At 47.9% G+C, this 14306-nt stretch overlaps 1 protein-coding gene across 1 annotated transcript; it reads right to left on the bottom strand.

Moving 5' to 3' along the window:
• Positions 1 to 905: 905 nt before the first annotated feature.
• TEX36 (testis expressed 36) lies at positions 906 to 12691 on the bottom strand. The gene is made up of 4 exons (XM_024555782.4): positions 12641 to 12691; positions 7651 to 7782; positions 6912 to 6992; positions 906 to 1419 (listed from the first exon to the last, which is right to left on the bottom strand). Exons 1-4 carry the CDS (start codon positions 12689 to 12691, stop codon positions 1123 to 1125), a joined length of 561 nt encoding a protein of 186 aa, XP_024411550.1. The 3' UTR covers positions 906 to 1122.
• Positions 12692 to 14306: the final 1615 nt, after the last annotated feature.

Here is a 14306-nt window from a genome sequence, read left to right as displayed (position 1 = left end):
AGTGTAATTGGTCCAGTCTTTTTCCTGGGAACTTTGGGAGTATTTGCTAAAACTTTAACTGTGCATGAGGCCCGAGCCAGCAGGAACAAGGCGACTTTTCAGAGATCACCCCCGGGTCCCCTGTAAACATGTACTCAGAGTGTTTGATCAAGCAGGTTCCTGTGGCTCATGTGGTGTGACAGCCACAAATTAGAAACAGTTCAAACTCTCCTTAGCAAGAAGAGAATTTTTTAAATTATGGCACATCGTATTAGGGGATACAGTGCAGCAGTTTAAAAAGCAAATCAGCCCTGGCTGGTGTGGCTCAGTGGATTGAGCATTGGCCTGCAAACAGAAGGGTCGCTGGTTCAATTCTCGGTCAGGGTACATGCCTGGGTTGCGGGCCAGGTCCCCAGGTGGGGGTGTGCAAAAGGGTGTGCCACACACTAATGTTTCTCTCACACATCGCTGTTTCTCTCTCTCCCTTCCCCTCTCTAAAAATAACTGAAAAAAATTTAAAAAAATAAAAAGCAAATCGGTGTGTGCACACTGGCCCCATGAGAATTCCCAGCTGCATTGTCAAATGTCAAAAGAGCATTATAGAACAGTATGTGCCGTGTGACACTGTTTGTGTTTAAATGTTTATGTAGTCACACACATGTATGGGACGGCAAACGCACAGAACAAAAACCAACAGTTAACTTCTTACGAGGACGGGGCAGGGCAGGGGTGGGAGGCGTGGCAAAATGAGGGGAGCACCTGCTTTTTCCGTATTGTTTGAAATTTCATAGTGAAAACATAACCCTGTGTTAATTAAGTAATTTTTAAACCCCCCCCAAAGTTAATGTGGCAATTCTAAAATTCACTACATTCATTTACAACACAACCAATACTTTTATTTTATAAGGACTTGAATATTTTTCAACTGAATTAAAAATAATTAAAAAATCTCCTAAAGGTCAGGTGTGGTACTGTGACCTGCTGCCTTCTGGCTGTTCCGCACTCTCACTACCACACTTGGCCCCGGCATGCAGACCGGGGCGATGGCCAGCCCTGAACAGACCTTACGGTACCTGGGAGTGCTGGGTCAAGTGTCCCGTCAGCACCAGTATTACGAAACGCATCAAGAATCTTCTGAAAGGATTAGGGCTCCAGGGAAGAATCAGCCTTTTTGTCAACAGTGAACCTTACTTTTGGATTCTTTTTCAAAAACTCTGCATAGCTTTGCTCAGGAATAAATCTGAAAGAGCTCCAAATCTCATTATAATGTCTCGGAAAGCGTCTGAAAATGGGGACCACCACAGCCTCACGATAGACATACGATATCTGGTAACTTGAAAAGCCATCGAGACAAGATGGAACATAGTCACACGCCCAAAGATTGAAGTTTCTCGAAGCATGCTGCCTTTTTTCCGGGGAGATCTTCCTACGTCCCAGGCCCTGGGGAAGAATCAAGAAGATTAGGGGGAAAATAGTCAAGGTCACACAGTCCTGAGGTCTACAGTGAAACTAGCTACATGACATCCTATGATTGTACTTAAATTTTTTTTTATTTATTGATTCGAGAGAGAGAGCGAAGAAGGTAGTGAACGAAACATCAGTTTGTTGTTCCACTTATTCATCGGTCGATTCTTGTGTGTCTCCTTGTGACAGGGTGCAGCTGGGGGGGGGACGACCCAAATAGGGATTTGTAATGGGGTCCAGAACTCGGAGTCCAGGAAATATTAGAAAAATGTATATATATAGGACGTCCTCACCCCTACAAGTCTGAGCTGGGGGATGGGACACATGGAGCAGGGCCATTCAGAGCTGTTTTGCATAGCAACAGTTTTGCAGATAACCTCTAGAACGGTCTTTAACATTATCTGTTACTTTTAACTGGTTTCATGGATGTGTTAAACAGCTGTGGCCATGCTTTGAGCCAGGAGGATGGGAGTGACTTCAATCCATGATGTAACTGGGAGGCAACTCCCCCTGGTTACAGAGCCTGCGTGAGAGCTTGGAGATGATTGGCTCCACGCCACAGGGCCACACCTGCCTGGACTTACTACGGGAATGCTGGCAGCTATGGCCAATTGTGGGAGGAGTGGGAAATGGTGCAACAGAGGAAGATTGGCTCTGGGATTTAAACCCAGGCACAGCAGCCGAGCTGCGTTTTTTTGGGACCATGTGGCTTGGGCAGAGAAGAACCATGGACTTCTACTTCTCTTAATGAGATACGGTACCCCGGACTGGGCAGAGGGGGAAGGAAGGACTGTGTGTTTGTGGGTATTCTAAAGGACTTGGGGATCTCAATGAAGACATTGAGTCATTACTCTTAAGTATGTATAACTCTTTAATTAAATAATCCCTTTCCTTTTCACCAATCTCTGGCATTGAGAGACGTCTTTCCCTACGGCGGGTAAGGTGGATCTAGTACAGGATGGAGACCCCCAGAGTCCATTCGGTAATAGTATATTGTTCATCACCACCCCTCCAGGTCTGTTCTGTAACACCCTGACTGGGGATCGAACCTGCAACCTTGATGTATTGGAACAACACTCCAACCAACTGAGCTGCCCAGCCAGGACTGACATCCTAGTTTGAATGCAGAATGTAACCACCATTGTAAGAAGTATGCTTTACCAACCTGTCGAAGGCTATAAATCAGCACTCAAAACATGCTGGCGTTTTGCTATTGTTCTCAAAGCCTTCCACTCCCACCGGGGAACTGGACTTCTAGAGATACGGAGGGTAGAACCAGAGAATCCACAGACAGAAATAGCCCTTGACCCAGCCCGGACACCCCCAGGGACCTCAGGTAGGTTCTCTGCCCCCAGGTGGCGGCTCACAGTGCCCCGCCAGCATTCGGTGGGGTAGGTGACGCCCTCTCTGAGACGTCTGAAGAAGCTGGGCCCTTTCTCAGGCCAGAGGGCTCCGAGAAGAAGCGACACCTGTGGGCCCCTGCCTTGCACGTGACCCTAGGAATTTCCATGTATTCAAAGTGGTGCTTTTGAGTTGATCGTGACCAGGTGAGAAAACACTGTGCTGAATGAAAGACTAGAAGGAAATAGACATTAGGTTACAGTAGTAAAGTGAAGTTGCTTTTTCCTCAGGGACTGGTGACCCGTGCGTGTGGAAATTCCCAGAAGCAGCTCAGTAGCGGCTCTGGGCCCGAGGGGCGTGAGGAGGAAGGCAGACCTCACAGACCGTCTGGGGGCCACAGCAGGGAGAAGGGGTGGGGTGGGGGATCTGGAGGGGCAAAGGAAAGATGCTGCCCAGGCACCTTCCCCCACAATTCCTTCCAGATACTCCAGAAAAGTAAAAAATAAAAGAAAGGCATAAAATGAATAGGAAAAAGAACCACAAGGAAAGTAATAAGAAAAGCTTGTAACTCTAAATATTATTCTTGCTGATAATGTGACTATGAAATACACTGAAAATTTAAGAATCCACAAAAAGAAAGGAAGGGAAAGAGGAAGGTGGGGGGGTCAAGGGGTTAAGGGGGGAGAAAATGGAGAGAGACAGAGAGAGGCCAATTTGGAACTCAGGGCCACTTAAGATTATCCCAGGAGAATGGAACCCCAGTGAGTTGGGAGAACACAGCCTGAGTCGCCAACACAAGCACCCTCAGAAAGGGAAGTGAGGTGAAAAATACTCTGAGGGACTTGCCTTGTTCTTGCGGGAAGCTATAGATACTGATTTTCATGTTCATAGAGTAATATACTGTTCACATATTTCTCATTCATACTTAAGAGTAACCGCTAGTAGAATATCAATAGAATTCTGGGTGAGCAAATAAATTCAGTCTAGCCTAGTTGGTGGGAACGGGGCAGGGGATAACATGCCAACATGATAAGTAGGAAACATAAAATGAGATGGAAAAAAGAAAACCCAAAACAAATGATCATAATAATGTGAATAGGTCAAGTTTTCATTTAAAGAAATGACTCCTAGATTTTTAAAAACTATGCTCTATTCTACTTATAATTAAAAACAAAACAAAGTGACTACAAAGTATAAAGACAAAGAAATGGACCATGATATAAGGAACAAATTTTAGCAAAAAGAGAGTAATAATGGCAATGCTAATATCAAGATACAGAATTCATGGCTCGATGCATTCAAGCATGTAAAGAGGGCTAATTCACATTGACAAATAATAAAAGCCACGAAGAAAATAAAATAATAATAAATTTTTATGCAGAAAGACATGCTATTAAACCATATAAGGCAAAAAATTTAGAAATTCAAGAATAATCATGGAAGGAAAAATTGACAGATCAAGACAAATTTAAGAAAAGCATATGAAGGATTTAAATAAAATAATTGCTGATCCTGAACTAAGATAAAGAACTTTGTAGCCAACAGATGGGGAAGATACATTCTTTCTTAACACCAATGAAACACATGTTAAAATGAATCATATGCAAGATAACAAAGATAACTTTTTATTCTTTTTTTAAAGATTTTTATTTATTCATTTTTTAGAGAGAGGGGAGGAAGGGAGAAGGAGAGGGAGAGGAACATCAGTGTGCAAGAGAAACATTGACTGGTTGTCTCTTGCACGCCCCCAACTGGGGAGTTGACCCACAACCCAGGCATGTGCCCTGACCCAGAATTGAACCAGCAACCTCTCAATAGGCCAACGCTCAATCCACTGAGCCACACCATCCAAGCAACAAAGATAATCTTTATAACTAAAAAAATAGAAATCACAGGTTATATTTTATAAAACTCACTATAATCCAAAGAACTAGGTATTTACAACAAAAGGATGATCTTTAAAATGTCTAACCATATAGAAAATTTAAAACATTTAGTTAAAAAAGAAATAAAAAATTAAATAATAGACTATTTGAAAGCAAATAATACTGAGACCCTAGTTAGAAAAATGTGGGGGAATGGGGGACAAGGCAGGGACAGGTTCTCAAGAACTATTATAAAGGACACATGGACAAAACCAAGGCGGGGAGATAGAAGCAAGGGAGGGAGGTGGGTTTGGCTGGGGTTGGGGGTAGCAATGGGGGGGAGGAAGGCAGACAACTGTATTGAACAATAAAATCATTTTTAAAAAATTTAAAATTAAAAATAAATAAATAAAATACATGAGCAAAAAAAAAAAGAGAGAAGAAAAATGTTTGGGATGCCGAGCAATAATCTGAGGCACATTCATAGTCCTAAAAAATGAATTAGCAAAAACAGTTGCAAAACTATGAACTAAACATTCAGTTGGAAAATTTTTTTTTAACAGCAAAGTCAAAGTATTTCTTAAAACATTATACCAATAAGTTTGAAATAAAATAGGTAATTTTAGATAAACACTCAGCAAAATCTACTCAAGAAGAAACGGAAAGCTTGAATCAATTCATAATCAAGGAAGAAATTGAAAAGGGAGTAAAAAAAAAGAAAAAAGAAAAACTTACCCTAAAAACGATATCAAACCCAAATAGTTTTGTGGGAAATTCTGTCTGACCTTCAATGAACTGCAAATCCGCACGTGACATAAACTACCCCGGAAAGCGGAGAAATCCGGAAAGCTCGGGCACTCTCTGTGAGAGCAGCACGCCTCGAAAACTACACGAGGTTCCACCCCGATCACACCATTAGGAAGATGTGCGCGTAGCGGGAACTGCGAAAATCCTCAGACTTCACTCACAGAAACATTATTAGTGAATCTTCAAAGTGAGATTGTGAAGAGGAAAAACAAGGGTGCAAATTTCCTTTTTAATTTTACACAATTCCGTATTATTGACAATTTTTGAGGGACACATTACTTCGGTAGCTTAAAAACTCCTTTTAAATGTTCCAGGCCGAGAAGCAGGCAGTGGATATTCTGGCAAACCAGATTTTTCTGGTTAAACCACTTCACTGTGATTCGGATATTGCATGGGGGGGGGATGTCTAACTTTGGTAACACTGTTTAACTTCGCCGGCTCTCAGTTGCCTCCTGTCCAAATTGGGGGTGATAGGAGTGAGTGACCGATAGGGCTGCAGTGAGGAATAAATGAGATAATGTGTGGTGATAGCATGTGGCTTATGCTTAATAAACGGTGGGTATTACTAACACCATCATCATCACATTGTCATCATCATCACATCGTCATCATCATCACATCGTCATCATCATCATCACTGTAGACTTTCAGGTTCTGTAAGGATTCTCGGAGGTCACCCGGCACAACCCTCTACCGAAGATAAGTGTGTCCTGCCCTGCGCTGCTGGGCTGTGAAGCACCTGAAATGTGGACATTCCCAACTCAGAGGAACCATAAGTGTAAAATACAGACTGGATTGAACGACTGAGCTTGGGGAATGTAAAATATCTCATTAATAGTTTTTCATTGATTGTGTGTTGAAATGATTTAGAGAATTATCGGATTAAATAAAATATGGAAACATTAATTGCATCTGTTTCTTTTTTACTTAACATGGTTACAAGAAAAATTTAAGTTACATATATGGCTTGTAACACATTTCCATTGCTCGGAGCTGCATGAAGCCACCACTAACAAGGGGGATCAGACTATTTTCTCCAGTGGCGGGAACTCACCACCTCTAGAGAAAAGACGGCCCCGGTTACCAGGAACCCCTCTTTCTGTACCGTACGCTCCCCATCCCTTGGACCCCTCCTTGTGAGCCCTGGCTTTGCTACGCAGAGACCCTGTGTAGGCGATCCCTCTTTCCCTTCCCAAGAAAGCTCGCTGACGAGACAGTTGACACATAGGAAGTGCACAGAACCCAATCGGAAGCTGGTGCAGACTTCGAAAGCTGTGTGGAACTGGGGAAGCTTCATGCATTTTTTTTTTTTTTTTTTTTGTAACTTAGTATCAGGCTCTAACGTGGACCTTGTTCCAACGTTGAGGTCAGTCCTCTGTCCTCAACAGATCTCCGGAAATCCAGAGCCCTGATGTCTCCCCACGTGCGCTTGGTAACTCAGAGAGAAATACTCACGGAGTCAAGGTAGAATCCAGAATTCTGAAGGCTGTGCCGATTGTCGTGGACAGAGAAGGGGAAGCTGTTGTGGACTGCTTGCTGGGAAAGAGAGAAGGGGGAGGTGAGAGGCCCCCCTCTGAACCCCCACGCACTTTCAGAACCGGCCTGTGGCAGCGTGGCGGGAAGACAGGTGGGGCCCAGTGGCCGCCAAGTGAGAATTAAACCTGTCCCCAGAGATGGAGCAAACCAGCACGGGAGGGTAAAGGCGTAGCTGTGCGCATCAGCTCAAGGCTTTGAGACGCAACCTTTATGCCTAAGAATCCTACACATTTTCTTTCAGACACCTTTGTGGGCAAGGAAGGGAAAGTTTACACGCTCCTGGGACTGAGCGCTGGAGAGGAATTCTGAGACCCTCTGGGCCTGGAGGCAGGTGAGTCAGCGATGGGTGAGGTCGATGCCTGCCTCTCCTTAAGGCTGTGTCAGGCCCCTGAAGCTGCTCAGGAATTGGCTGGGAGCAGAACAGGCGTGCTCCTGGGCTGTGAGTTGTAACCAAAGGGGTTGCTTTTTGTCCACAGAGGAGCCTACCTGGACCAGGAGAGAGTGTCTGAGGTGTCACGGCAGCCAGGGGATTGGGCTGGGATGCTACCAGCCTTGAGGAATCCAGGGACGGTAGGCGAACAGTTCTTTCCCAGGACAAAGTACCTGGCCCCCAAGAGCGGGGAGCGCTGGGAGCTCAGGGCCAGCGATCTGCACTCACCTTCTCACGGACTTTGTAGATTGGCGGTAGCTTCCCTTCCGTTTGCCGAGAGACTCGTGGGCTGCGAGGCTCTTTTAACATGGCCCTGGTGATGGATTCCGGTGTCTTCTGCGGCAGTCCAATGTGAGGGAACTAGAAAACAGCACGCGCCTTGATGAAAACCAGGCACGTCAGAAGCTCCAAGCCAAGTATCAGGGCTTCCTCTGTAAAGTGATTAAAATGCAATTTGGGTGCTTCTGGCCTGTGATGGGAATGGCATAATTTTTAAGGATTCTTTCCAAAACAAAAAAATATTGTCATGGCCCAAGGCCATCACTGCTGGTTGTTTCGAGTTACTGGAGCCACCCCTGCTGCGCTGGAGCCTGGAGAGGGTCCTGCGGCCTGGCGGGCAGGGTGTGGCCCTGCGGGAGTGAGCAGGGAGAAGGCAGAGATGTGTTACTTGAGATCTTCTTTTTTCTGGTCGGGGTGTGCCCTGTGCTTGGGAACAAAGATTCAGCCCACGTTCACAGGGGTGAGCCAACCTCCTGTGGGTTTGAGGTGGACCCTGAGACTCAGGGAAGTTGAGGAGTGAAGGGTCCCAGGTGACTCATCACTGAGAACGTAGGGTGGTAAATAGTGGGAAGATGATTGGGGGGTGGGGGGCTTGGTACCTCCCCAGGAGAGGGAGGGAAGCAAGCAGGACTCTGGGCAGAGGGAGGTGGGCCCAGCAAGGGCCTCCACCAACCCCACACAGAGCTGTGGACATGGATGGTCTCTCAGAGTTGTCCTGAGTTGGGGAGCAGGGCCTGGGCCTTTGTGCACGCTCATCCATCAGCCACTGGATGCGGGCTGCCCGGAGAAAAGGGGGTGACATTGGGGGGCAGATCTCTTCAGGGGGGACGACCACGGATGGCCACACTCAGCAGCTGGGAGGAGCCCTTCATTCCTAAAATGGGGGTGGGGATGGGGTCTCTGGGAGTGGAATAAGAGGGGAAACTGAAACACAAACAGAAGACAAGGCCCCCACTCTTGGTGAAAGCCCCCGTGAAGGGAGGAGGCACGACAGGGTGGCTGGTCACAGACTGTACTCCAAGCCCTGAGTCCAGGCCCAGCCCTCTCTCCTGCAAGGAGAGCCTCATGCAGGGGACAGCTTTTCCGAGCCCCACTGTCTCTGTAAAATGGGAATAATCCCTACCTGACAGGGTAGATGCGATTACAACTGAAAATGCGTGCACCCAGACGGACCTCGGTAACTGCCTTTGCTCTCAGCTGTCCCCTCCCTGGTCCCCAAAGCCACTGCCATGACCGCGGGCAGGCCCTCCCTCCTCCGCTTTTGGATTATAATGACATCAGACAACTGCCATTCTCTCTCGTGCCTTCTCAAGTCACAATAGAACTGTCTATTCAGGTGACTTATGCTTCCTGCCTGCAAAGAATGTGTTTAGTATGTTACTACTGTATGGTGCCCTGTGTAATGTGCACTTTTTGCTCAAATTTTTGAGGGAAAAATAAGGATGCGTATTATACATGGGTATAATGATTACATACCATGAAGGTATAATAATCCCGTATATAATGCTCGCAAAAACCATGGGTGCTCATTATACACAGCAAAACACAGCATTTTTTAGGTCAAAAGGTGGGGAGGTTACATTATCGATGTTGTACCCTTGGTGGGGCGTTCTCAGCAGCGGGGAGAAGCAACAGGCTAGATGACACTGAGCGATGGGAGGCCTTCTGAACACAGGCCTCCGTGGAGAAGAGCAGGAACAGAACGAGACTGACCACTAACATCGTCTCTGTAAACCAATAGCCCCCCCACACAAAACAATCCGATGTTTACAAGAACAAACCCAAGTAGAGGAATACCCGTTCTTCCAGGAGGCTGCCTGGGGCCAAGGAGAGTAGGAGTGGGGACCAAGAGCATTGAACAACGGCACAAACCAACACGCCCTCCATCACCCAGGCTCTGGAAGGAGGGGAAGGAGAGTGGCCACAGGCAGGGTCCCCTGGGAGGAAGGAGTCGGACAAGGAGCGAGACTCTTTTCCACTGTTTATCAGGGATGTCAAACTCATCTTTATGGGGGGCCACGTCAGCCTTGCGGTTGCCTTCAAAGGGCCGAATGTAATTTTAGGACTGTATACATGTAACTACTCCTTAACTGTTAAGGGGTTGAAATTACATTTGGCCCTTTGAAGGCAACTGCGAGGCTGACGTAGCCCCCAGAGAAAATGAGTTAGACACAGCTGGTTTAAATGTTTCTTAACTAAGTGCGTCTATTACGTTGTCTTGCTTGCCACAATGAGAAGTGTGTGTGTTTCTGGTCAGAATTGTAATACATACTCATGGTCTAAAAAAATTCACGCAATAAGGAAAAACAAGGAAGTAAAATTCCCGAAATCGTATCACCTTTTCCCCTGGGCTCCCTGGTGACCATCTTTTTCATAAATCCCTCTACGCATGGACACCCATATATATGTATAATTCTGTGTACATAGGACCATACTTAAAACGTGATTTCTAAAAATTATAAATACTTTTGTAGGTAACAGTCACTGCTCCTTCCCCTTCCTGCCAGCCCAGGTGCCAGTGCGGACAACTGAAAGCCCTATGCCCAGACACAAACGCCTACACCTGCAGAGGCAGTGTAGCTTGCTTTACAAAAGGGACCGTAGGATACACACTACTTTGCATCTGCTTTTCTCACTTAACAATACAGCCTAGAAACTTTTCAAAGTCAATCTTCGTATTTCTAATTCATCCTGTATTATATTTTTTAATATTTTTAAAGTTATTTTTTTAAGCAAATATAAATCATACAAAGGGCCTCCAAGCTCAGAACCCTTTCCCACTCCCAGTCTGCCTGCCTCACCCCTCCCCTCGGGAGGTGCGGGGCGCCGGGAGGGCTGGGTGAGGCTCCTGCATCGGGAATGGTCCCTCTCGGCACCTAAACGACAGCCGACTTGAGTCCATCAGTATTCTGCAAGTCTGTGGACTAAATTGCTGTAAAAAAGGGCTCTAGCATTTTAATTTCACTCTTTTAAGATATATACTTAATGGCTACACCGTGACGGCTGTGAAATAAACCCTCTGTTAGATGTTGTGACCGTGAAATACAGCTTTCTAACTAGTTGGCGGTGAAATTTTCACTGCATTCAATCACTCAAGGACTGAAATACTAAATAGGAAGCTGACAGTGTGTGGAAAAGCCTACCTGGATCAGCCAGATTACAACCCGCAAGGCCAGCTGCAAAATAGCTGTCACTTCTAAGGTGGCAATGACCATCCTCCCGAATGCGCTGCAGCTGACTCCAAGCCAACAAGTTCTTTAACTTCCCCAACTCGTGCACAAGTGACTTTGGCAAACTTCAGGATCAGCGCTGTTCCTTCTGTGCTCTTGGGTGCTGGCAGCAGAAAGACTCACCCCACAGGGTCATGTAGGGCTTTGGGAGACACTGTCTCTCTCGTTGAGGCAGGGGCCCGGGCACACCCCTGGGGCTGGATAGGAGATGAGACGTTCGTTCTCCATTCCTCCCTTGTCACAGAAGCCTGACTTCGTTTGGGTGGCAATGTGGTTGGTTAAAAACACCAGCCCACACTCCTTTGCAGCTAACTTGGCCATGTGACCCCCTGAGACGAAAGCAGAAGTCTCCAGGAGAGTGGGAGCGGGGTTTGAGGGGGAAAAGACAACCACACAAACTTCACACTTTCACACACCCAGCCTCTTCAGAGGGCAGGAAAGGAGGAGGAGGGGAGTCACTAAGAAGGGACAGGCTAGGCTGACAGGTGCCTTCGGCTGCATTTCCCAGCCAGAGTCAAACAGCCCCAACAAAGGGTGTCGGAACAGAGCGCTGCAAAGAACCCGGGCCTCGATGACACCCTAGAACGTAGGTACCAGGCCCCAACCGCTAACTTCTGCATTTATTTGTACTGGAGAAATGCAAACCCCCATTGGGTGAAGACCCCGTAGTCAGCTTTTCATAATACTCAGTCAAATACAGCCCTAGCTGATACTGCAGATTTTAGAAAGTGGCAAAAGAGTCTGAGAAACCTACATTTTCCTCTTCCCAGAGGATCGGTGTGTTGGAGTTCACACTACATCCTGTTTTACTTTGACCCGATGATGCCCGAATGCGTCCACACGGGCCTCCTGGCCTGTATGTAGATGGTACACCTTTTCTCCGTCTCAGCCTCTTACTCTAAACCGGTTCTGAATTTTTATTTTACTTAGACTTTACTATTTTCTTGTGATGCTTTTCCTTACTTTAAATCTTTCTGGGATGAAGGGGAAGAGAATACTTATGTGTCTGTCTAGACTGAAAAGACCAGGACTTTACACTTAGGTGGGAGGCTAATATTTCCTGGAGGTGGTCCAATAGTGACAACCCCATGGGGCTTTGTAAGTGACCTCATAAGAGAGAGGCCTGAGGAAGAGCATGAAGCTGAAAGGTCAAGTTTTTTGATGATTGATGTGGAAAAACAATCCATTTCTGGGCTCTTCCCATTTCACACTTCACTGGGGATGAGATTGGGGTCAACAGGAATTTGTTTACAGGTTTCCAGTAAAATATTAATGCCTGTGACAAGTACTGTCTGAGAGCCTGCTGGGCGCCGGGTCCTACCCGAGGCAGTTGGGACCCAATCAGGGACTAAAATGACAAAACCCCAGCTCCCATGAAGTTAGCGTTGTAGCAGAGGAGATGTGCAGCGCATGAGGTGTCAAACGTTGGACGAGGGGTCAGAAGGGAGGTGCCACGGGGAAAATGTGGCGCCGTGGCCATTACTGTCTAGCGCACACTCACAAGGTGCCAGCCTGCAGAGTGTTTCACACACGTTCTTTCATTTAATCCTCCCAAGAATGTGGTGAGACCCCACTTCATGGACGGGGGAACTGAGGCTGGGCGAAGTCATCTACCAAGTCACACCACAGGAGTAGCAGGTGCGGGATCTGGTCTCTGGGCTGCACCCTGACCTCACCCTCATGGCCAAAGAAAGGTAAGGCATTCTCACCCATCTCCCGTCCTGGTCTAAAGGTGGGTTGAAGCGCCTCCCTTTGGCCATTCTCTGCAGGAACTGAGGGTGCTGGGGTTGGCTCCGTCACCTCTCCATGGCCTCGTAAGCTCCACACCTGGGAGCCACTCCTTGTCCCCAGGAGCCCTCTACCAGGACAGGCTTTGGGGAGTGCCCACTGTTGCCGTAGAAGCAAGCCCACCCATCACAATGGAGCAGAAGTGTGGGTCTTCTCAGCTGAGAGTTCCTGCTGCCGGTTCTCCCCAGGGATGAGGCAGAGAGCCAGTGGGCCCCAGCTGAGGAGCCCCACAAACAGGTCAGGCAGGTGAGGGCCAGTCTTGAGAAGAGGGCAAGCTTTTATCACCCACTAAATCCTTGAATCAATGCTATTTGAGGTGAATGTTCCCATGGTAACCATCTGCCCCAACCTCTGAGTTTTTCAAGTAAATTGAATCTGGGCTGGAGGTGACCTTGTCTGCTTAGTGGCATTGCTCTGCCCAAGAACTCAGCCACCCTCCATGCCCCTTCCACGGCCACCTCTGCGTCCCAGCTCAGACTCACTGTGCCAGCGGGACTCACTCCCTGCTCGCTCACCTCACTGCACACTGCTCAGGCCACCAGGGAGGACATTCACGGGCGATTACGGAACGCCAAGTGCTCTGCAAAACGAAACGCTGGCGCGTGTTTCTGTTTTATTTAGTTCCCATGGCAGGCTGTGGCATTTATAATGAGAAAACAAGGGGCAGTAACCAAGGCACCAGGTCACAGGCTGGCTCCAGAGCTGTCGGGATTCCCGAGGGCCACCCGGCCCACCCCAGGCTGCACAGGCTGCTCCTGAGAGCTGGCCCGCCCTCCAGCCTGGACACACAAGTGACACCTCGCTTTTACTCACTAGCGTGCTCTCTGCTTCCCTTTCTTCCTCCTTTTTTTGATTGCTCTACCTTGACGATTCCCCTGGCTGCCCCAGGTGAGGATGAAAGTAACCATCCACAGGACGTTCTGTCCAGCTCTCTGTTCTGCTGAGAAACCACGTCCTTGTCCTCCCCCTTCCCTAATGACTGGCTCAACAAGGGCTGCTGAGTTGGGGACAGGGGACCATCTCTGGCCAGCACTGATGGGCGCAGAGGGGCTCCCAGGTTGGGTGCCTAACTGGAACAGTCCTCTTGCTACCATTAAGCCAAATTTGACAAACCCTCAGAGGTAAGGCTCCCTCCCTCCTGCCCCCATGCTGCCAGCCCCAGGAGGCAGCTGTCATCCTTGTTGCCCCAGAAGTGGCATCTGTGTCCCAGGCAGCAGGGTGGAGGAAGGAAGAAGAGGAGAAAGGTAGTGTCCAGGGAATGACACGGGGCCAAGCCCAGCCCCTTGGGTGATGACCAGCTCTTGTCATTGGCTCTGCTGCTTCCTGGTAAGGATGGCTCCTTGCAGGTGCTACGCGGTACTTCCTGGTGTGAGCAGTGACGTCAGTGTGTACTGAGCACTGTTACACTCCCTGTTTTACACGACTTTTGCAACCGCCCCAAGGGATGTGCTGCTTCTGTCCCTTTTGTGTGCCACCCCTCCCCCGTCCCTGATTCCCTCAGCACCCACCCCTACCCTGCTCTGCACGCTGCAGGCTGGCCAACAAAGACTGGGCACCTGTCCCTTGCTCTTCAGCTTCAGTTGGGTC

This window comes from Desmodus rotundus, chromosome 4 (genome assembly GCF_022682495.2).
Source record: "Desmodus rotundus isolate HL8 chromosome 4, HLdesRot8A.1, whole genome shotgun sequence".
Classification (NCBI taxonomy): Eukaryota; Metazoa; Chordata; class Mammalia; order Chiroptera; family Phyllostomidae; genus Desmodus; species Desmodus rotundus.
Note: the sequence above shows the minus strand (reverse complement) of the source record. Positions and strands in the feature narration are given on the sequence as shown.

What these genes read in the sequence shown, in the direction of transcription:
- TEX36 (XM_024555782.4), bottom strand. Translation starts at nt 12,691, where the DNA reads ATGGCCAAAGGGAGGCGCTTCAACCCACCTTTAGACCAGGACGGGAGA. An exon ending in TAGACCAGGACGGGAGATGG is followed by an intron (nt 7,783 to 12,640) that starts GTGAGAATGCCT and finishes GCTGTTTTCTAG; the next exon opens with TTCCCTCACATTGGACTGCC. An exon ending in TCTACAAAGTCCGTGAGAAG is followed by an intron (nt 6,993 to 7,650) that starts GTGAGTGCAGAT and finishes TCTCTTTCCCAG; the next exon opens with CAAGCAGTCCACAACAGCTT.